At 60.5% G+C, this 22,843-nt stretch overlaps 1 protein-coding gene across 1 annotated transcript in view; it reads left to right on the forward strand.

Moving 5' to 3' along the window:
- The window catches only part of CACNA1I (calcium voltage-gated channel subunit alpha1 I), a 97,328-nt gene that overhangs the window by 60,535 nt on the left and 13,950 nt on the right, over positions 1–22,843 (forward strand). Inside the window, 15 exon segments of the mRNA XM_034643687.1 lie at positions 2,188–2,500; positions 4,936–5,357; positions 12,029–12,200; positions 12,722–12,887; positions 13,110–13,227; positions 13,918–14,073; positions 14,506–14,599; positions 15,396–15,598; positions 16,248–16,718; positions 16,989–17,089; positions 17,795–17,918; positions 18,210–18,278; positions 18,837–19,021; positions 19,485–19,611; positions 20,868–20,993. Of these exon segments, the coding sequence (XP_034499578.1) occupies positions 2,188–2,500; positions 4,936–5,357; positions 12,029–12,200; positions 12,722–12,887; positions 13,110–13,227; positions 13,918–14,073; positions 14,506–14,599; positions 15,396–15,598; positions 16,248–16,718; positions 16,989–17,089; positions 17,795–17,918; positions 18,210–18,278; positions 18,837–19,021; positions 19,485–19,611; positions 20,868–20,993 (2,847 nt within the window).

The raw sequence follows: 22,843 nt of genomic DNA on the forward strand, positions 1-22,843 counted from the left end.
GGCGGGGGTTGGGGGTGGGGGGGAGATGGGCTACAGCTGACGGTGACCGGACAGGTTGTTAGGAGCCATGACAGAAGGAAGCCTGAGAGGCTGAGGGAGGCCAAAGGATTTCTCTAATCTAGCTTGGAGGAGGGAGGGGGGAGTGGGAAGCTTCCCCGAGGAGGCGATACCAGAATGGAACCTTAACGGCTCAGGACAGGTGGCCGGGGGGAGAGCCTTCTGGGCAGGGGGCTGTGCGCAGAGACCTTGAAATGGACAGCATCCTGGCGGGGGGACCTCAAACCACTGGGGTTGCTAGAGGAGCCTCGAATTTCAGAGAGGGGCTGGAGAATGTGGTCTGCCCCTCTGGATGCAGTTAGGGGTGGGAACGTGGGGTTGGTGACTCCCAGCGTGACCCAAGTTAGGCCCCTTAGCTCCCCTGGCCCGCAGTAAGTAAGTGGGGGACAGGGATGGCACCTCAGGCTTATGGGCTCTCAGGAAGATTGGAGGAGACAGAGCGTGTGGCCCGGCACACAGGAAGCGCTCAGTAAGTGAGCCCTGCTCCTATTACCGCTGGCGTTATTGGGTCCCAGGTGGCCCTGTCACAGGAGAGGGGCCCTGGCAGGGGCTAAGGATGCTGAGTTCTCCAGGAGCTGGGAAGGGCCCTGAGAGCAGAGCCTGAGCGACCATGCTGTCATTCTGCCGTCACAACCCTGGCCCCACAGGGCCACCAGCCCCCTCTATTCCTCAGGTGAGGAGCCCCAGCGAGGCGAGAGGTCCTCAGCCCTCAGACTCAGGTCCCCAGTGCTCCCCTGTTTGGAAAAGTCTTAAGCTTGTCTTGCCTGAGCCTTCAGCTTCATAGATGAGAAAATGGAGGTCCAGAAGGGATGGGGGTGGGTCGCCGGGGCCATAGAGGCAGCAGCTGTGGAGACAGGCTGGGTAGAAACCTGACAGGTGTGAGCTCCCAGAGGGAAGGGGCTGTGCCCTCTCCTTCCTCGTGACCCCTGACACAGGCCTGGTGTGGAGCAGGGCCCCAGGAGATGCTTGTGGAAGACGTGACCAAGAGAGCCAATGAGGGACATCTTACCAGGGAATTTTTCCAGAGTCTTCCAGCCAGGAAGGCCTCCCCTGATAACCCTGGAAGCCCAGCTTCCTATCTGTGGCCTGGGGGACGGGAGGGAAGAGTGAATCAGCGGCTGGGGCTGTGGCCTGTAAGAGGGTGGCCTGGAGGAGGATGAAAAGCCATTCCCCTTGCTGGCAGGGCCCATGGATCCCGTTCAAAGGCTCAGCAAAGGCCAGGGGAGGGGCCTGCCCTCTGGAAACCAGGGCAGGAAGGGCTCTGCTCCCTGTGGTGGCCACTGGACCGGGGCCCTGAGTCATGAGGTGGCAGGATTCCTAGTGCTAACGAGGTGACCTCTCCCCACCGCCTCCATCCAAGCACGGATAAAGCCATACCAGTAAATGCTTTCTGAAGGAACCTTCTCTTTTGTCTGGATGCCCAATTGAGGCCAAAGTCAAGCCAGAGTGAGGGCAGGGCTGGTGTGGGACTCAGGGCCTGGATCGCCTGATTGGGGCTCGGCCTCCTTCCCTGGCCTAGCACTGGTGTTCCAGGTGGGAGGGCAGCTGTGGCCCCGGGGCTGAGGGCCTGGGGAAACGGGCTTGGAAGCAGGTCCCAGTGGGGCCTGGGGAGCTGCCCAGGTCACCGCCGTCCTGGGGCCCTGGCCTCCTGTCGGAGCAAGGCCTCAGCAATCTTTTCCTGTCCCTATCTGTGCCCGTGCCTCTCCGTCTCTCTGGGCCCTCCACCCTCTGCTCCTCTCTCTCCCTGCCTCCTCGTGCCCCGTTGCTCTGCCCCGTCGCTCTGCGTCTCCCATGCCCTCCGCTCCTGTACCCTCTGAGCCTGTGTCACTCCCTCTCGGTGTTTCTCCTGTCGTCTCTCTGTACTCCTGGCCGTCTCCGTCCGCCTCCTGGCTCTGTCCCGTCCCTGTCTGGTGTCTCGGATCTGTCCCTGCTCCACCTCCTGTCTTCCTTTCGGCCTCTGTGTCCCTCTTCTTCTCGCCCTGCCACTATCACTCCGGCTCCACCTCTGTCCGCCCCCCCCCACCGTTTCTCTTTCTCCTTCTCTTCGTTTTCCTCTCCCCCACCTCTGCCTCCCCCCACCCATCCGTCCCCTCTGTTCCTGTCCCTGTCCTCTCCTCCCGTTGGTCACAGGTGGGCTCCTTCTTCATGATCAACCTGTGCCTCGTTGTCATAGCGACCCAGTTCTCGGAGACCAAGCAGCGGGAGCACCGGCTGATGCTGGAGCAGCGGCAGCGCTACCTGTCCTCCAGCACGGTGGCCAGCTACGCGGAGCCCGGCGACTGTTACGAGGAGATCTTCCAGTACATCTGCCACATCCTGCGCAAGGCCAGGCGACGCGCCCTGGGCCTCTACCAGGCGCTGCAGAGCCGGCGCCAGGCCCCGGCCCCAGGGGCGCCCACCTCCGTCAAGCCCGGGCCCCACGCCAAGGAGCCCAGGTGCTACAGTAAGTGACCCCGCTCCCTGTAGTCCCCCCACCACGGCCTCCAGGCTGGCCACTCAGGCCTCGTGTGCCTCCAGCTGGGGACTCAGAGACATGCCCCCCGCCCCATCTCCTCAGGGCCGGCAGAGCTGTCCAGCAGGTGCAGAACCCAGGCCTTCCCTCAGAGTGCTAGTCCATGCCCCTTGTTCCCTCGTCCTCGCTTTCCTGACCACCTGCCGGGGCCTGGCCTGAGCTGGCCTGGGGCAGTGGCGGGGCGGGGGGGGAGCGGAACTCAGCACCCCACCCCCTGGAGGAATTCCTTTCGGATCCCAGTGTGTAGTCTTATGCACTCAGGCCCAACCCTGGGATTCACACTTGAAAGAAACGAACACTTGTCCATCCTGGCTGGTAAAACTCTGAAATTCCCCTCCACTTGGCCTGCCTCGCCCCCTACGTCGGTTCCTGTTGCCCCCCCCCCCGCCCCACGCTTGCTAGCACACCAGAGCAGTGACAGCTGGCCACCTGGAGTGCAGGGGCTGTGGCCCCCACCCTGCAAAGGCGTGGCATGTTAGGAACCCCTGTGCCATTTTGTGATCTCTCTCCGGGCTGTTAGGCTCAGAAAGGGCTCTCCATTCATTCTCTCATCTGTTCTAGAAAACAGTCCTGAGAAGAGGGCTGAGCGAGTAACAAGATCCCGTTTTCGGACGGGAAAACTAAGGTCCAGATAGATGAAGGGAGTCACTTAAGGTCACACGGTGTGTCAGTGACAAAAATAGCATCAGGGATGTCAGAGTTGGGTTTGCTGAGCCCGCCTCCGGAGGAAAATGAACGCTCCCACTCCCGCAGAAGGCAATGCGCTCCCCGGGAGATGGGCCCCAGCCGGCCCCCCGCTGGTGCTGCAGAAGTCAGCAGGGACTGGACTGGAGAGCAGGTGAACACTGTGTGACCCTGGGCAGCCTGGGCGCCTCTGTGGGCCTCAGGCTCCTGTTCTGTAAAGTGGAGGCTGAGGGCTCATGCGCAGTGGGAGTCAGCCGCCCCCAGGCCCTGCTCCTGCAGCTCTGACGTCCTGGGAATCTGAGATTCTTGGGAGGCAAGCGGAGAACTGGTGCTCAGAGCTGCCGCCCACCCATCCTCGGGCGCCAGCCGTCCAGGCATGGTCTTGGAAGAGGCTCCAGGTGGCCCGTGGGCTGGCCCAGCACGTGGACGGGGGAGCCAGGGTCTGGGCAAGGCTGGGATGTGGTGTTCCTGGGTGACGCAGGGAGGGGCTTCCTGCTGCTGCCCCCACCTTCTCCAGGGAACCTGTGTGGAGGGAAGTTCAGGGGGGTGTCTGGAGGGATAACTTGCCTCCTGCCCTGGGGCCTCCGTGCCTTCCCCCTTCTCTGGGAAACAAGTTTCAGGGGGCCCAGCCCCACGTACAAATGGGGCCGAGCAGGGCTTTGCTGCGATGGGACCGACCCCTGCGCTTCTGGCTGCCTCACCCCGGCTCCGGGGGGATGAATCAGTCCGAGGGCCTCGTCCGGGGCATTGGGAGATATTTGGAGGCAAAATCTGGAAAGGAAGGGTAGGCATTACATGTTTTTCTTTCCCTTTAATGTTACTAATTAATTAATTAATTTATTTATTTATTTTTGGCTCACACAAGCAAAGCACCTTTATTCTAGGAAAATATAGGCAAACATAAAGAAGAAAGAACCTCCCTGACACTTCTCTGAAATGGTTCACAGATCACAGAACTGTAATCCAAAACTGGCCCAGGCTTCTGAAACTCTCCCTGGGGCAGTAGAGGGGATGGAACCTTCTGCCCTCCACTCCCTGCTATGCCTTCTGCCCCCAGGAGCCAGCCCCGACTCTCAGCTTGCGAGGAGGGACGTCTCAGGGGGCTTCTAGAGCAAGGATCTGCCCCTGCCCAGGGCTCCGGCCTCCTTTCCTCCCTGGGACACAAGCCCCACCTTAGGGTGGGAGAATGGAAGATGGAGAGGCCACCTAGGCTCCCGTGAGGGGCGTCCATCCTCCATACCAGCCTGGCTCTTCTAGCAGCTCTTCCTCAGCCATTTGCCCAGCTCCGATGTCAGCAGGCAGGATGGTGGGAGGGCTGGGCCTCGGGCCAGGAAGTGATGGCGCAAGGAAGGATAATAGGCAGGCGTGCCCCAGGTGCTGTTCCAGACACACCACACGCAGCCACAGTGGAAACCTCCCCACAGCCCGGCAAGGAGGTGCTCCTAGTCCTGGCCTTACACGGGGCAGACAAAGCCCAGAGAGGTGAAGCCAGTCCCCCAGGAAGCACAGGCCCCTCGGCCTCCTGCTGGGAGAGCAGAGTCTGGAACCCAGGAGCCTGAAGCACACACAGGGCTGTGTCCCAGGGTTAGGTTGGGGCCTGGTGTGGGCAGGGACTGCCGCCTCTGAGACCCTCCAGCCTGTGCGACCTGAGGCAACACCCCTGCCTTGTGTTTGCTTTGCAGAGCTGTGCCCTCAACACCGTCCCCTGGACCCGACACCCCACGCGCTGGTGCAGCCCATCTCCGCCGTGCTGGCCTCCGACCCTGCCAGCTGCCCCCGCTGCCAGCAGGAGGCAAGCCGGCGGCCCTCGGGCCTGGGCAGCACCGACTCGGGCCAGGAGGGCTCGGGCTCTGGTGGCTCAGACGGCGGCTCGGAAGAGGCCGACAGGGACGGAGCCGGGAGCAGCGAGGATGGGGCCTCCTCAGGGCTGGGGAGGGGGGATGAGGAAGAGCAGGCGGATGGGGCCACCCGGCTGTGCGGGGATGTGTGGCGGGAGACCCGAGCCAAGCTCCGAGGCATTGTGGACAGCAAGTACTTCAGCCGGGGCATCATGATGGCCATCCTGGTCAACACCGTCAGCATGGGCATCGAGCACCACGAGCAGGCCAGTGGGGGCGGGCGCCGGGTGCAGGGCTGGGCACGGGTGTGGAGGGAGGGCTGGGTGCCTGGGCCCAAGCCGGCCTCACGCAGCCCGGGTTGTGGAACGCCCCCTGTGTGTCTGTCTCCCAGCTCACGGCGACTGGGTCCTTAGTGCCCAGCCCCGGACCCAGCCCAGAGGAGGGAGAAGCTCTGGGTGTCTGCCCAGCGGGTGAGTGAGTGAGCGAGTGAGCGAGGGGAGCCACACTAGTACTGGGACTGCGGGGGTTGGATCCAGCTCCTTTTTCCTGAGCAGCTCAGCCTGGACACCAGGCACCCATGGCCCATCCCCTGTCAGCTCCTGCCAGACCTGACTTCCAGCTGTCACCTTTCCCAGTGAGCCCTCCTGTCCATTCTCCCCCAGACAGGTGGAGTGAGCCCTGCCCCAAACTGCCACAGCTCCCTGTTGTCCTTGGCACAAAATACAGACCTTTCCCCTGACAGCCAAGCTTCCTCTGAGGGCAGTGCCTTTACCCGGTAGGATGTCCTTGTGTCCCTGACACCCCCCACTTAGTCCACCCTCCACCCAGCCCCAAGATACTGAGAGTGGCCCTGAGGTGGCCCTGAGGTGGCCGTGCAAGGATTGGCCCCTGTCTCCCTCCTCTGCTAACCCCATGGTTTCTTCCGTCCTCAGCGCTGGGTATGTAGCGCGCAGAGTGGGTCTTGGCTGAGTTGAATGGTGTGTCCCAGGCCCCTTAGACCATTGGGGATACTGCTGGAGCTTTGGGGGTGAGGGCAGTTCAGAGACAGGGTCCCCATTTGTTAGCTAGTGACCCTGAGGCCTAGAGAGGGGATGTGACTGACCTGAGGTCCCACAGCCAGTGAGGAGTCAGATCTGCCCCCACATCTTTCTGTGGCAAGACTGGCACCCCTGCAGGGCTTAGAATGAGGTCCCCCTTTGCTTCCGTGCTGCCCTCTTTCTGCGGCAGCCCTCCATCCGCCCACAGCTGCCGCACCCTGGGGTGGGCCACACTCTCATTTCTCTCTTCATTAGCTCTCCAAGCGCTGGCTTCATTCAATTTACTTAAATGCGGCCCCTGGGGCTGCAGCGACACTCTGTTCGGAGCTGCTGGTTTGCCAGCCATTCTGGCTTAATTAAAAAGGTCTCTGGGGAGGACTGGGGGAAGGCTCTCTGCAGGGTAAAGCTGGGGAGACAGGCAGCCCAGACCCCCCTCGCCTAGGGTTCAGACTTCTGGCCTTTCCTGGCCTAGGCATAACGGGGGCGGGGGGGGGCAGAAGCCTGGTGAGACCTGGGATCCCCAGAGGGGGGCCCTGTGGGGGATGAGGTGATGTCGGGGCACTGGCTGTCACTTCTGAGCGGGTAGCAGAGAGGGACTTATCACAGTGCTCCTGCCGTGGAGCCTGAGTACTGTTCCCACCAGGCCTTGTGGGAATCGGCTCACGAGAGCCAATTTTCTAACACTCAGGAATGTTGAAATCCTGTTTTTAAACAGTTGGTAGCTTGAAATCGGCCATGGTGGGAATATTTACACCATGGAAATCAGCATACGCTGCAGATTAGGGCAATTTGTCAGAGGCCTGCTTGTTGGGGTTCTCTGGGTCACAGCCTCTCCCCCTATCCAGTGGCCTGACTGACCTCAGGGGCTCCCTGCCCGGCCTCTACCCTACATGCCTCCTGCCACCCCCGCCTGGGCTCCTCTCCTGGTTCTGCGACTGGCCAGCGGGGGGGCCTTGGCAAGTCCCTTGGCCTCCCTCAGGCAGCGGCTCCATCTGGAAATGGGCACACGGACCCTGGTCACACAGTGGCCGGGGGATTAATCAGGAAGCCCGGCACATAGTCGATGCTCACTAATTTGCAACCATTGATGACTCTTCTGTTTGAGCTGCACATCACCACCCTTGGGGTGAGGTTACCTTCTGCTGTCTGGGGCCTCGGAAAATTAATTGATTAAAGAAAAAGTGAGGGGGAGGGAGAATTTTTTAAAAAATGTTCTTTTTAAAGCAGCCCTGAGTGGCACGCATTGTTCTGCCGAGCTCTGTGCAGGGCCTGCTGTGGGCCCGCTGGCATTTCTGCTCCATTCCCCTCGGTGCCCAGACACCGCTTGGCGGGAAACGGTCCGCCCCCGTGTTTATTTTGAGCAGCGCTGTCTGAGGTGGTGCCTGCAGGGAGAGGTGGCCCAGGGCCGCTGGGAGGCGCGGAGAGCCGGGAGGAGCAGGAGAAGGCGGGTGAACGCACACAGCCCCTTTCCTGCAGGGGTGGTGACCGCAGAGGGGTGGCATCTCTGGGGCCTGGCAGGGAGCCGTGGTTGCCCCAATCACAAGGGATCCCAACGTCCCAGGTTCCTCATGGGCAAAGATGCTGTTCCTTGCAGGGACTGGCCTGGGAGGAGGTAACTGGTAAAAGGGGTGTCATCCAGGCAGGGGCCTGCTTGTGACCCAGGAGGTGGTCAGATGGTGCTGAAGTCTGCTCTCCTAAGTAGCCCAAGGGAAGAGAGGGGACGCTCAGAACGGTCTGTGACTGAGACTACGTGACAAGTGGGTGGGTGGGGTCAGCTTGGGGGGGCGCAGATTCCTCCATCACTACCTGCTGTCATGTGTTGTCACATTCCCCGCCCCCCCCCATTGTGATCCTCATGGCAGCCCTATGGGGCAGGCAAGGCAAGTGTCTTATAGCCACTGAGCAGATGGGGAAACTGAGGCCTGCCCAGATGACACAGTGAGCAACTGTCAGAGCAGGGCTCCAGGATGCTGAGACAGAGGCGGAGGCTCCACAAAGCGGACAGGAGGCAGTGGGAAGCCCGGGCGGGGAGGCCTGGCTCCAGTGGCAGCTTCTCCCTCTCCCAGCACTCACCTGTCCAGGCGCACAACTCCTCCCAAGCTGGGCAACCTGCTCTCAGCCCATCCCATCTTGGAACTGAAGGGTGGTCACTGAACTGGACAACAAGAAACAGAGGATTAGGCTGACTGGGCGGCAGGGCCGGGGTGCACGCAACCTCCTGGAGCAGGCTGGGGCATGTCCACTGCCCCTGCTCCCAGGGGACTGCATTCCAGGCTTCTAGATCAGTGGATGGCTCAAAGCAATCTTTATTTTCCCTTCTGCAGCCAGTCTGGCATGACTCTGGGAAGAGGAGGATGGGCTGGCTTAGTGCCCAACATTCCAGCTCTGTGGGGGCTTAGGGGAGAGAGCCAACATAGGCTGCAGTCATAGAAGGCTTCCCAGAGGCAGTGGCACTGGAGATGGATCCTGAAGGTTGACTAGGAGTGCATCAGTGAGACAGAGGAGGGACAGGTACAGGGACCAGGAGCACAGGCATTCCCCCAAAGGACCCTGAGCCCTCAAGGAGGATGTGCGCGAAGGGCAGGAGACAGCCCAGGAGGCTGGAGGTGCTGTCCATCCGCAAAGTGTCTTAAGGCAGGCTTTGTCCTCAAGGCAGTGGGGAGTCACAGAAGGCTTGTGAGCAGGGCAGTGACATGTCTGTATGCTGAACTGGAGCCTCAAATCAGAAAAGTGGGGCAGTTGAAGCTGTCAGGGCCACGGGGGGGGGGGGCAGGCCTGAGGGAGAATTCCTTTGATTCAGATTGAGATCCGATTCTATCACTTCCTGGCCCTGGCCCTGGGCAGTCACTTCCCTCTGAGCCTCAGTGTCCCCGTCTATAAAATGGGGATACTGTGGCGTAAAGTTTGAGGCCTAGATGAGATAATTCATGGAAAGTGCTTGGCGCTGACTGGTGTGGGGGGAGACCCTTAATACCAACTGCCATCACCAGCACGGGGTGGTACCGGGCTCCATGGCTTCCCGTGGACAGCCGAGGGGCCCCTGCCCGGCAGGATCCTTACTTACCCCTGCAGAAATGGCCAGAGGCTGGGCAGCCTCGTGCCTCCACGCCTGGCGTCAGGCCAGGAGGAGCGGGCCCCTGACCCTCTCCCTTCACGTTGGGCCTCCAGGTTGCAGCCCCTCCTTAGCTGCCCTCTTCCCTCCTGCCTCCAGCCTAACGTGGTTTTCTGCCCTTTGTCGCCTCCCTCTTCCACTGGGTAGGTCTCTGCCTGGCCGGCTGTCTGCCTTCTGTCTCTCACGCTCCTGGCTCCTTCACCCACTCCCGCAAGGTCCCAATCTTGGTCCTTCCTTTTGTTTTCATGTGTGCTTTTCCTTGTCGCCTCTCACTCCCTGTGTCCATATTTGTCTGTCTGTCCACCTCCCTCACGGCTGACCCCCTCCCTCTCCACACACCCTCCTCCTCCGTCTCACAATACAGAATAGTCTGTGTTCGTCTTTGTGTCTCCTGCTCGCTGCCTCTCTCCCAGAAAAATGCTTGCGGGAGTGATGGATGGTCCATTAGAGGAAGATTAACAGGTGTGCGCTTGACTAGAGAAACAGATGCTCTAAGTGGGGGGGGGGGCGGGGAGCGAGTAGGTGACCTTTCGGGAGAGTGGCTGCTCCTAGTCAGTTGCGGGCGGGAGGGTGTGTGGCCCAGAGCGGGTGATCGTCATTACGGACTGTCAGCAGCCCCGTTTTCCATCTCTGCCCACGTCGTCGTTTCAGCGGGCTGGGAAATTGGCAGCTCTGAGCAGCATCTGGGCCCTGGCTCAGCCACGGCTACCAGGCCCGGCCCCTCCCCACTGAGGGCCCCTCTCAGGGTCCCACTCCACTTTCGGGGCTGTTTTGTGAGTCAAATGTAATTACAGATGGAAACAGGGCCTTCTCCTTTTCTCTGGGCTTGAGAGGAGCTGGCAGTTTTATTAGGTTTCCCAGGCACTGGTCGGAGTGGGCGGTTAGATTGGGTTTTCTTCCTCCTCTTCTCCTTTTAACCCAAATGGAATCATAGTCAGGCCCCGGAGGCACCCTGTTGCCTGGTGGAGGGGCTGGGCTAGGCGTGGGGGCACCGATGGATGGCAGCTCTCTCACCTCCCCGCTCTTCCTCTGGCTGCTCCCTCGGCCTAGACACCTTCTCTTCCCCTCCCTGTCACTGGGTGCCCCCTCTCAGCTTTGGGGTCTCCGCTGAGACATCACTTCCTCCAGGAAGCTGCTTCTGACTGCAGGATCGCTGTCCCTCAAAGCACCCTCGACTTTTCTCTGTTTTTAGCACCCACCGACTGTCAGCTTGGGTGCTGGGCTTTGCCACCAGAGCCCACGCTTCCTGGGGGGCAGGGACAACGTCCTGATGCACTCACCACTGGCCGCCCTGGGTAGCGCACGCCTGGCCCGTAGTAACCACTCAGTAGACCTGTGGCGCGCCTGAACTGTGGGAATGGGTGACGGCACGGATGGATGCATTCTGGTGGGCTCTGTGTCTGTCTGGGGATGGCGTCTGACTCCGATGTGTCTGATTCCGTGGCTCTGCCTCATTCTGGCTGGGTGGCTCAGAGCAAGTCCATTCACTTCTCGGAGCCTCCATGCCCCCCTCTGTGAAGTGGAGATGCCAACAGTGGCCTTGTGGATTGTCTGAGGGTCAGTAATTGTGTTGGGTGTCGAGCTCAGCGTGGGCACGCAGTCAGGCCTAAACAACGGCCCTTCCCTGCTCAGTGATTCAGGCGGGAGCATCGTGGCTCGGTGGTGAGCAGAAACCATACACTTCCCAGTGCTAGAGGGCTCGTGGAAGAGGGGCTGGAACCTGTAAGGCGCTTGGTGGAAAGGTCCGGAATGAATGTCATCTTATTTCACCCCCTCGTTTCATGGATGAAGAAACTGAGGTGGGGGGGTGCCCCTGGAATCCTGTCTTTTAGTTATGGCCCAGAATGTGGCCTGTTTTATACACAGCGATATTCACATGGTTTCATTTGTAGGGTGTCGCCTGCTGCTAAAAACCAGGTACTAATCATCTTTGGGGTCAGGGGGTGGCTCTCTGGTCAGGGGTACTAGTCCCCTTCTGACCAGCTGGTGACTCTAACCCCTGACCTCCCTGGGCTCTAGTGTCTTCCACTGAGAAGTGTGTGAAGTAAGGCCCCTCGACCAGGGTGCTTGAGTACAGGAAAGAGCTGGCGTGGCACACAGTAGGTGCACGGATTCTGTCTTCTCTTCACAGGGCACAGTGCTCTCCAGCCTCCCACAATCCTGAGCTGACCATTGCCGGGGAGGGGGAGAGTGGGGAGGGCTCAGTAGGGAGGTCTGCACAGGCAGGGGTGAAGGGTGGGAGCCTTGGAGCCGGGCTGCCTGAGTTCACATCCCGGCTCTGCTCCTTACCTGGCCTTCTCTGAACCTGCTTTGTCCTCTGCAGAATAGGCTCTAGGGTGGGATGAAGGGACACGAGGCCTGTCAAGTTCAAAAACAGGTCCTGCACATGGGAAGCGCTTCCTAAATGGGGTCACGGGCAAACAGGGACTTTCTAGCAATGGCTGGCCTGTCTTCTTGCCCTGCTCTGCATCCAGCCACGTGACCTCAAGTCGGCTTCTGAGCCTCTTTTCTGATCTGTAAAATGGGTGTCACGATGGCTCCCTCAGTGCACAGTACCGGCGTCATTTCCAGACGCGTGGAAGGTCAGCCGGTGGGGTCCCACCATCTCAGTGGACCCTTAGGACAGCGGAGATACAGCTGGGTTGTAAGGTTCTCAAGGCCATTGTGCTCCAGCAAGGACTCTTACCTGCCTCCCTGGGGGTCCTGGAGCCCAGGGGCATCCAGAGACAATCCGTGGCTGTGCTCTGGCCTGACCGGGTCCCTGTCCCCTGCCCCAATGCCTCCACAGCCCGAGGAGCTGACCAACATCCTGGAGATCTGCAACGTGGTCTTCACCAGCATGTTCGCCCTGGAGATGCTCCTGAAGCTGGCCGCCTTCGGGCTCTTCGACTACCTACGCAACCCGTACAACATCTTCGACAGCGCCATAGTTATCATCAGGTGCTGCCCCGCCCCCGCAGGCTGCGGGCCCAGAACCCCGGGGAGGGGGGCGGGGAGGAGGGGAGCCTAAGGCACCGACCCCGGCCGGGAAGCAAACCGTGTAAGAGCACAAAGGAAACCAGTTACACCCAAACACAGTTACCAAATATTTAAACATCTGTCATTCAGTACTGTACGCACTTCTCGATTCATGCATGAAATAGCAAGATGTCGCGGCAGGTCTTGTGACTCCATCGTTCCCAAGAAAGGATGAGTATAAGTGATATTTGGAGATCTGTCCATCAACGGTTAGAAGATACAAAAATATCAGCGATTTTGACTGGTCAGAAAGTCGTAGGGACTGCTTGTTGTCTGTGGCTTGTTTACATTCATAACCAGAAGAATGTTGAATCTCAGAGAGGTCAGTGGGGAGACCTCCTGAATTCCAGCCGTAGACTTCTCGTGGGGGTGTCCGTGGACTCCAGGTCAAGAGCCCCTGACTTAGAGCATGCCCCGGAGCAGCAGTGACCCGTGAAACGTGTTGTTCGTGGGATGAATGAAGGAATNGACGGCGGCCTGTCGGTGCTGCGGACCTTCCGGCTGCTGCGGGTGCTGAAGCTGGTGCGCTTCATGCCCGCGCTCCGCCGCCAGCTCGTGGTGCTCATGAAGACCATGGACAACGTGGCCACCTTCTGCATGCTGCTCATGCTCTTCATCTTCATCTTCAGGTGAGCCCCGCCCGCCCCGGGCGACACCCGGATCTGGGTGTGAATCCTGACACCATCCCTTAATCCCCGACGGCCCGGGGCGGGTGCGTATACTTGGCCTCTGAGCCTCAGTGTTTGCGTCTGTAAAATGGGGCCAGTGCTGCCCCCTGCCATGTTACCGGGTGGTTGTGAGAATGAAACGAGGTGGGTGGGCCCCTTGAGCCGCCTCCATTCCTCCCCCAGCATCCTTGGGATGCACATCTTCGGCTGCAAATTCAGCCTCCGCACAGACACGGGAGACACGGTCCCCGACAGGAAGAACTTTGACTCCCTGCTCTGGGCCATCGTCACGGTGTTCCAGGTGAGCGACAGCATGTGTTCCTGTGTGTCAGGGGAAGGGGCTTCTCCCAGGACCACTGCTTCAATTACTTTTCAGAGGTGGCCCCTTGGGGAATCCAGAGAAGACGGGTGACCTGCCAGGGAGGCCCCTCAGTTCTGGCCTCCAGCAGACAGGTCTGGGTGCGGGGTCAGGCTGGCATTGCACTGGCTCTGGGAGCCGGAGCAACCGCCTGGTGCCCATCCCTACCCCTCCACTCCCGCCCCAAGACTTGGGCACCTTGGGGTTCTCCTCCGAGACTATTTCCCCACATATAACCGAGCCATGACTGAATGAGTGTGCACATCAAGGGCTGGCACACGGTGCGGGGGTGGGGGCAGGAGGAGGAAGGGTGGGCTCATGCAGGGGCGGGGGGTAACGAGCAGATAGTGTGTGGAGAGGATGGGGCTGTGGGGAAACAGCCAGGAAGGAGCACCCATCCGTGGGGAGCGAGAGTCAGGGCAGCAGTGTGGGCTGTGTGCGAGCTGGGGCCCGTGGGCAGAGCAGTGGGTGTGTGAGCGAGGGGCCGGGTGGGCGCACTGCCAGCTAGGACCATGTAATGCAAGGTCCCTGGCCGTGTCCGAACGCATGTAAGAAGATGCTGTAGGTGTGTGTGGGCTGGGCTGGGGCTTGGGGGTACCCCAGGGCTGAGCTGTGTTCCCCCTTCCCCCACAGATCCTCACCCAGGAGGACTGGAACGTTGTCCTGTACAATGGCATGGCCTCCACCTCCCCCTGGGCCTCCCTCTACTTTGTTGCCCTCATGACCTTCGGCAACTATGTGCTCTTCAACCTCCTGGTGGCCATCCTGGTGGAGGGCTTCCAGGCAGAGGTGACTGCAGCCCTGGCAAAGGAAGCACCCCCATGGGGCCTGCGCCAGACTAGGTGTGGGGGGAGGGCTGCGACTCAGACATCAAGCGGGTAACAAGGTCCCAAGGAGGGGGTTGCCAATTAGGTGGTGAGCTTCCTCTCACAGGAAGCATGCAAATGGAGGCTGCATCTCGGATCCCTGCCTCTCCCCAATTTCTGAAATTCTAAAGCCCCTAAGATCTAGATCCTGCCTCCTCCCTTCTCTGAGGCTTAGGGGATACTTGCAGTCAGGCAGATGCGGGTTTATGGCCCAGGTCCTCGTGAGCTTCTTGCTTTCCTTTTCTGAGCCTCAGTTTCCCTATCTGTAAAATGCGGGTGAAACACCCATTGAAAAATTCTGGAGGAAGGGAAGGGCCGAGCCAACCTGCATTCCAACAAGAGGGATGTCTCCCAGGGTGATGCCAATCGCTCCTACTCGGACGAGGACCAGAGCTCATCCAACATGGAGGAGTTTGACAAGCTTCAGGAAGGCCTGGATGGCGGTGGAGGTAAACAGGTCTCCACTGGCACCTAGGGGACCAGGACCCTTCCCCAGAGTTCTGGGTGGGTGAAGGGCACAGCATCAGGTTTCCCCTCAAGCCCAGGGTCCCAGACTGCTAATTCTCTGTGGTTCACTTACATTCATAATGGAAAGAAACACGCAAACCCCCCAGAAGAGGTCAGTGACATTCATAGCCCTCCTGAATTCTAGCCACAGAGGGAGCTGCAGTTCACCCTCACCCCGCCACAGTGTGGCCTGTTGGGAAGAGCCCCGGGCCTCAGGACACTTGGGTTCTGGTTGTGTTGGCACCACTGGGGAGCTTGGAACAAGCCTCCCCCACCCAGGGCCACTGTCATCGTTGGTACGTGGGCGGGACCGTCTTTGCCTTGCTTCCTGAAGCGGGCCCAGGAGTGAGGTTCCCAGGCTGGGTGAAGCTTGGGGCTGGCACTGAACACAGGAGGCAAGGGATCCGCTCATCCAAAAAGCTGACGTGATGAGCTCCAAGGAACAATGTATAGAATTGTTGAGTCGTTCTATTATACACCTGAAACCACTATAACACTGTATGTTAACTATACTGAACTAAAATTTAAAAAACTTAGAAAAATTAAAAAAAAAAAAAGCAAGCTGAGAGCTCTCCAGGAAGGGTGGAGGAGAGGCACATGGCATGGGGTCCAACCGGGAAGGTGGAGGAGTCTCCCCAGAAAGACTATTTCTGTTCCCATCCCTGTCTCTGTCTCATGACTTCTTTTGCTCTTGTTCTTTGCTTGTCCCCGCTTTCTGTCTCCGTCTCACCCCTCCAGATCCCAAGCTCTGCCCAATCCCCATGACCCCCAATGGGCACCTGGACCCCAACCTCCCGCTGGGTGGACATCTGGGCCCCGCCGGGGCAGCCGCACCCGCCCCCCGCCTCTCGCTGCAGCCGGACCCTGTCCTGGTGGCCCTGGGCTCCCGCAAGAGCAGTGTCATGTCACTGGGCCGGACGAGCTATGACCAGCGCTCCCTCGTGAGTCCTTGTGGGGTGCTCTGGATGCGTGCTCCCTGCTGGGGTGTGTGGTGCGGGACCCAGGGGAGAAGTGCCTGTCAGTCCAGCCTCAGGCTGGTGCCCAGGTTTAGGGGACCAGACTCTCCCGCTAGAACCAGGCAGGGACCATGTCCGTTGCATTCCTGGGTGCTCAGCGGTAAAGTAGGATGCGGCAACAAAGAATGAATGAATGAGTGAATGAATGAATGAGTAGTGCCAGTAGGTCCCTTATGGAGAATTAGGTTTGTATCTTGGCCACAAAGTGTAGATAAGGAGCTGGGCTTTGGGTCAGGCATCCCAGAGCTCCAGTCTGGCCTCTGCCATTTTCAAGCTGTGTGACCACAAGCCAGTTACGGCCCTCTCTGAGCCTTCTTCCTTACCTGTAAGCTGGGAAGACCACCCTAACCTGCTGTAGCTTTCTCAAGGGAAGTGAGGTGGTGGGAGGAGATGTGGCCACATCCTAGAGGTGCCTACGTGTCCGTGAGTGAGAGCCAGGCAGGGAGAGGACCCCTGGGGCCTAGCCTGTTCTGTCACCCACTCGCCAGGCCGGTGGCCCTCTTAGGGCCTTGGCGGGTGTGCAGGCTGCCTTCAGCCCCAACAGTGACTTGTGCGTGTGGTGGCTTCCTTGCAGTCCAGCTCCCGGAGCTCCTACTACGGGCCGTGGGGCCGCAGCGGGGCCTGGCCCGCCCGCCGCTCCAGCTGGAACAGCCTCAAACACAAGCCGCTGTCGGCGGAGCACGAGTCCTTGCTCTCGGCGGAGCGCGGCGGTGGCCCCCGGGCCTGCGAGGGCACCAGGGATGAGGGGCCGCCGCGGGCCGCGCCACTGCACACTCCGCACGCCCACCACGTGCACCACGGCCCCCACCTGGCGCACCGGCACCGCCACCACCGCCGGACGCTGTCCCTCGACACCAGAGACTCGATGGACCTGGCCGAGCTGGTGCCTGCCGTGGGGGCCCACCCCCGGGCGGCCTGGCGGGCCGTGGGCCCGGTCCCCGGGCACGAAGACTGCAACGGCAGGATGCCCAACATCGCCAAGGATGTCTTTACCAAGATGGATGACCGCCGGGATCGCGGGGAGGACGAGGAGGAGATCGACTACGTGAGTGGGGCTGGGGCCCAGGGGCCAGAGCTGAGGGTCAACGGGGGCGGGGCCTGAGGGGCGGGGCTCCCCCCCAGTGAACACCCCACCCCGACCCCCAGTAGAGAGCTCTTCCCTCCCTGCCTGCCCTGGGTGGGGCGAGGGTCCTGGCCTCGCTGGGAGAGCTCGCAGGTCATCCGGTGGCCCCAGTTTGGTGTATGGCTGGGGTGGGCGGAGACGGGCAGCTCTGCGCAGCGTTGACCCGTCTGCACTCCATCCTCGCCTTGCCAGACCCTGTGCTTCCGCGTCCGCAAGATGATCGACGTCTATAAGCCTAACTGGTGCGAGGTCCGCGAGGACTGGTCGGTCTACCTCTTCTCCCCCGAGAACAGGTGGGCAAGTCCAGGCTTGGTGGGAAGGCAGAGTAGGAGGCTGGCGTGGCTAGGAGGGAGAGATTTCTGCCAAGCCAGGCAAAGCTTGGTGGAGAGTGTTCTATGGTTCTATGGTGCAGTGGGGGCGGTTCTGCCAGGAAGCGGGAGGATCTATGCGTTCTAGGTCCCTAGTCTGGGCCATTCTTGTGCTGGCACCATGTTGTACAAATCCTCAAGTAGCCTGGGGTGCTCCCATCTGGAAGGGGCATCAGTAGGCCTCCTGGAGGAGGAGGCCTTTGTGCTGGGTTTTAGAGGCAGAGAGCATTCCAGTCCAGTAGGTGAAGCAGGGGTTGTGGTCCAGGTAGAGGGAGCAGCCTGGGGGAAGGCCCTGGGGGCAGAAGCAGAGGGTATCAGGGAATGTGTGTCCGAGTGGCTGGAGGTTAGGGCTCGGAGATTTGCAGCAGTGTTTGGAAGGCCTTGAGTGCCAGGGCAAGGCGGACGCCCTTTCTCCTGCGTTGCCGGTTTTTGCCGTGTGCTCAGGGGAGGCCGCTCCAAGGGGCACCCTGAGCAGCCACAAAGTCACCACCTGTTGCGTGGCCAGAGAAGAGAGATGTCAGCTCTGCTAAGCCATCCCAGTCCCCGTGTGTGCCTGGGCCCTCTGCCTTTTTCCCGGCTGGGGCAAGGGGCAAACTGACACTCACGTGATGCACACCCCTCCTGGCCCAGGTTCCGAGTCCTGTGTCAGACCATCATCGCCCACAAGCTCTTCGACTATGTCGTCCTGGCCTTCATCTTTCTCAACTGCATCACCATCGCCTTGGAGAGGCCCCAGATCGAGGCTGGCAGCACCGTGAGTGGCTGCAGCCTTCGGGCAGGGCAGGCGACAAGGCGGAGGGGCAGGCCACTAGGGCCTGCACTGGGACATTGTGCAGGGCTTGGGGGGCTGGGAGAGCTCAGCCAGACCCAACACCAAGCACCATGGACGGAGGTGTGGTAGGAAGGAGCTTGCCTCTGGGCGGGGTGGGGGGGGATGCCTACTGAGACTGTACAGCAGGGTGCCCCTTGGCTGGAGGCTAGAGCCTGACCAGGTGGCAGGGCAGCTCTGGGAGCCCCTGGGCCCACGAGAGCTCTCTTCTTTCAGGAACGTATCTTCCTCACTGTGTCGAACTACATCTTCACAGCCATCTTTGTAGGCGAGATGACGCTGAAGGTAGCTCCAGGCTTCACCTGGGACCCTCTCCTACCCCCAGCTTGGGACCCTGGTTCTGGACGAGCCTCTCCGAAAGCTTGTCACTCACCTGCCCATCAGCCACATTCCACGGGGGCCTGGGAGGCCCATTCCTGTTAGGTGCCAGCCCCTGGGTTGGGCTCCAGGGACCCACAGGGTGTCAGCCACGTCCTCACTCTGCAGGAGCTCACATCCTGCGAGAAAGGCTCATGTAGGGAAACATTTACCGTGTAATGCGGGTACCTGCTGGAGGTGTGGGGCTCAGGGGAAGGATTCCTTTCCAGATGCTTCCCAGAGCGCCTGGCTTTGAATTGGGTTTGCCAGATGTGCGGGCAGCAGGAAACGGGGTGGCCCGCTGGACCTGTGTTTCAGGGGGTGGTGGGGCACGTGTCCCCTGCCAGACCATCTGCCCAGCCCTCTGCCTGACTGCTCCCCTCCAGCCCCACCTGACCTCGCCCAGCCCCCTCGCTAAGGCTGGCCACACCCCGCCCCGGCTCCAATCACGAGTCCGGCTGACTCCGCCCATCGCCCCGCCCCCAGGTGGTCTCGCTGGGCTTGTACTTCGGTGAGCAGGCGTACCTGCGTAGTAGCTGGAACGTGCTAGACGGCTTTCTCGTGTTCGTGTCGATCATCGACATCGTGGTTTCCGTGGCCTCAGCCGGGGGAGCCAAGATCCTAGGGGTCCTTCGGGTCCTGCGGCTCCTGCGCACCCTACGCCCCCTGCGGTGAGGACTCCTCCCCCGCGGATGGGGAAAGCCCTGCACAGTCTAGTGAAGCTCCTGGGGTCTAAGTGGACCCCTCACTCCGGCCCTCCTTACCCATTCAGTCCTCTGGTAGCACATGCCAGATTAGCGGGGACAGGGACCAGGCTGTTGATGCTGTTCCTGGGGGAGGAGCCTGGAGACCCTGGCAGGAGGGGGGTGCTGGAAAGGCGGGGCTGAAGGTAGCCCCCAGGACTGCTACCCACTTTCTGTGTGTCCCTGGGTGGCTCACTGCCATCTCGAGCCTTCAGTCTCCAGATGATGGTGAGGTGTGGACCCCCAGGGGATGGAGTTCGGGCATAGTGCCCTGCTGTACATATAGCTCTGGGGTTTGGGGTTCTCTGCCCTGGTGACTCTGGGCAAAGTGGGTGCGATCTCCAGACACGGCTGTGGGCTTAAGGTGCCTCTGGCCCCTGTCTGCCTCCAGTGTCATCAGCCGAGCCCCTGGTCTGAAGCTGGTAGTGGAGACCCTTATCTCTTCCCTCAAGCCCATTGGCAACATCGTCCTCATCTGCTGTGCCTTCTTCATCATCTTCGGCATCCTGGGGGTGCAGGTGAGGGGTGCTCAGGCTGGGCAGGCACTGGGGTGAGCTTCGTGGTCAGGGAAGAGGCTCCACATTCCTGCTCAACTCTCCCGACCGTGTGTTGACCAACCTGGGGGCTCAGGTGGCCCTAGTAGAGCACCCACGACCCTCCCAGCCTCGAGCTCCCAGTCCAGGGAGTGGGGCAGACACAGACTTCAATGTCTGAGTGCAAAGAAGGCTGGGTAAATGGGATCACAGGGGTCCAAGCTACGCAGAAACACAGGGCTAGGCTGGGCTGGGCTGGGGGCAAGAGGAAAAGCATCCTGGAGGAAGTGGCCTGGGCACTGGGCCTTGAAGGAGAAGTGATTCCCCACTCTGTCCGCGGGTGGAAGGTGTTTCGGGGGAGAGTGGGCAGATGTGTGGGGGTGAGCTCAGGGGCTATATGGCCGGTGCAGAGACAGGAGCCAGACGGTGGGCTGGGCCCCAAGGTGGGAGAGACCTGGAATGGCAGCTAAGAAGTTGGGGCTAGTTTTTTGGGGGGTAGAGACCATGGAGAGTCTCTGACACAGGCAGGGCCTTGAGCTAACTGGGATTTTGGCTTGGAGCCCAGGAATAGGATGGGGCCTTAGGGCTAGACAGGGAGGAGGAATGAGGCACATCATAAAAGTGTGTGACGGGGGATGGCCTGGGCCCTCTGGGGTCTGAGCTACAGCTGAGACCTTCCTCTTTCTTGTCTGAGTCCTGAGCTGAGGCCCCCAGGCTCCTCGCCTGGCCCTGTGTTCGGGATGGAGTGTGGAGGAGCTCTGGGCACAGATGTCCCTTGGGGCTGCTGAGAGATCTGTAATAGCCGCCTGGGCAGGAGGGCTTGATGCGACTCCATGTGGACAGTGGCCCTGCCCCTTCCAGGCAGAGTGCTTGGGTCCCGAGAGACGGTCCCTTTACTTCTCTCTCTTACCCTTAGGGATATGCAGGCAACTTTCTCCCGTGGAGTCCCTGCCCACATTCCCAATACTGAGGTTTGCGGAAGAGCCCAGAAATCAGACAGACCTTGGCTCTGCCCCTTTCTAAACCTCATACGACTTTGGGAAAATTACCTAACACCACTGGGCCTCAGTCTCCCCATCGTGAAATGGGCTGAGAGTAGCCCTACCTCACGTTGGGGAACTTGGTGAGATGGTGTGGCCCAGGTTACGGCACAGAGGAAGTGGGTCCCTTTCCGACGTGCATCCCCTACCCCCGGGAGCACTGGCAGATGGGTCCACTCACCCTGTGGTCCTTCCCCCCAGCTCTTCAAGGGCAAGTTCTACCATTGTCTGGGTGTGGACACCCGCAACATCACCAACCGCTCTGACTGCGTGGCCGCCAACTACCGCTGGGTCCACCACAAGTACAACTTTGACAATCTGGGCCAGGTGAGCGCCGCCCACGTCCCCCTGCCCTGACCCCGCCCCCCAGTGGATGGGGGTACAAGCTCTTCAGTGCCACAGCCCGGGATCACAGATCGGGCTGGGGTCCTGCTCTGCCAGCACTGACCCTGTGACTTCTTTCTAGGCCTTGGTTTTCTCTTCTGCAAAATGGGTGTGGGTGGAACTCACTTCACAGGCAGCGTGAGGCTTAGAGATCCTGAGCTCAGCGTCTCAGAGTACATGGGCTTAGGAGGTGCTGCAGTGAACATTGGTTCCTGGCCCCCACCACCTACCCCGGAGACCCTGACAGGAGTTCTAGAGACAGCCAGACCTGAGTGTGAATCCCGGCTCTGTGCCACTTACTGTAGGTGTGGGCTCTCTGAGCCTCAGTTTCCTTGTCTGTAAAATGGGAATGTGATGGCCTGTCAGGCAGGCAGTGGTAACAAAGTATAGCAAGCCCCTGGCTTGCTCCCCCCAGCACCCATCTACTCTGCTCTCCACCTCAGTGGGTGGTCAGGCCCCCTGCGCAGTTCCTGCCTTTCCCTTGGTCCCCTTTCCTGGGGCCTGCTGGGTGTGGCCCATCAGGTAGTGCCCTGGATGAGAACCCCCAGCGGGCTGCCTCCAAAGAGCTTCATACCCCCCCGCACGTCCCCCCGCCCCACAACTACTGTTTCTTGAGGGCCCAGCCAAGTGGCTGGGTATGATCAGATGGGGAGTGCCTTCCCCAGGTCGCACAAAGAGGGAACGAGACCCGGGTCTGTGGGACCCCGGGCCTGTGTCCTGCTCCTCTGCCGGGGACCCTCTGGCTGGATGCCGTGGGAACTCTCACCTCACATGGCTGGGGGTCTCACTCCTCATGCCCCCTGAGAGAGGAGCCATGGGGCCGTAGAGAAGGAGCAAGTGGGCAGGGAAAGGGGGTCAGGAACTGGGACACAGAAGCTCCCCCAGCCCCTCCAGATGTTCCAGAAGCAGTGCCTTTCAAGTTGTTAATGACTCAATGGTTGATAAAACAGAGGTTTAAAAAAAAAAAGATGTTCCAGGAAGCTGAGGGAAAGCCTGTGGGGGCATTTTATGAGCTTGTTCCCAACTCCCTGAGCTCAGTGCCAGGCCCCGGGCCCTGTTCCCCTGGAGCATCTCTAGCGCTTTCCCATCCCGGGTGTGCTTGATGCCAGGCTGACGCCCCTGGAGCCAGAGGTCAGGTGTTCTCAGCACGTATCTGGGGGAGTTACAGCACGGCCCAGAGCCTTTGACTGCTCGCTGGGCCACTCAGGCAAGTCGCGGTGTCTGCGGTCCGGTGCCCTCATCTGCAAATGGGGAAGCGATAGCAGCGGTGTGCGCCCCGGGCCCAGGCTCTGCACTTCAGGCCCCTGTGATCCAGAGCCCACAGGAACATTTGCCCCTTGGCATGTGAGGGCCTCGTGTCCCTCCCTGGCCACAACGGCTCCTTCTGTGCCCCTTGCTCTGACCTCCTGGGCCTGAGCCCTTTTCAGGCAGCCCTCAGCACCATTTCCAACTGGAAGGGGAGAGGAGGACTCTGTGCCCCGGGCGCGGGGAAGGAGGGGCCCGTGCGGGGCAGGAGACCCATCCCAGAACCCCACTTCCCTTCCCCGGGGCCCTGGGCCACAACCAATGAGCGAGTGTGCTGGAAGTTCCAGGGAGCTTCTGGAGTGGGGTGTGTGACCTCTGGTCAACCGCTGGTGGTCGGGCCTCTGCAAGAACGGCACTGGTGCTATCTGGCTCAGAAAGCCTTTATTGAGTGCCTACTGTGTGCGAGGCACTGTGCTGTTGCTGTAGGACCAGCGCATAGTCCTGTTGAGGGGACACGAACGTGCCTTGGCCTGCCATCTGTGTAGGAA

The sequence above is a fragment of the Ailuropoda melanoleuca genome, chromosome 15 (assembly GCF_002007445.2).
Source record: "Ailuropoda melanoleuca isolate Jingjing chromosome 15, ASM200744v2, whole genome shotgun sequence".
Taxonomy (NCBI): domain Eukaryota; kingdom Metazoa; phylum Chordata; class Mammalia; order Carnivora; family Ursidae; genus Ailuropoda; species Ailuropoda melanoleuca.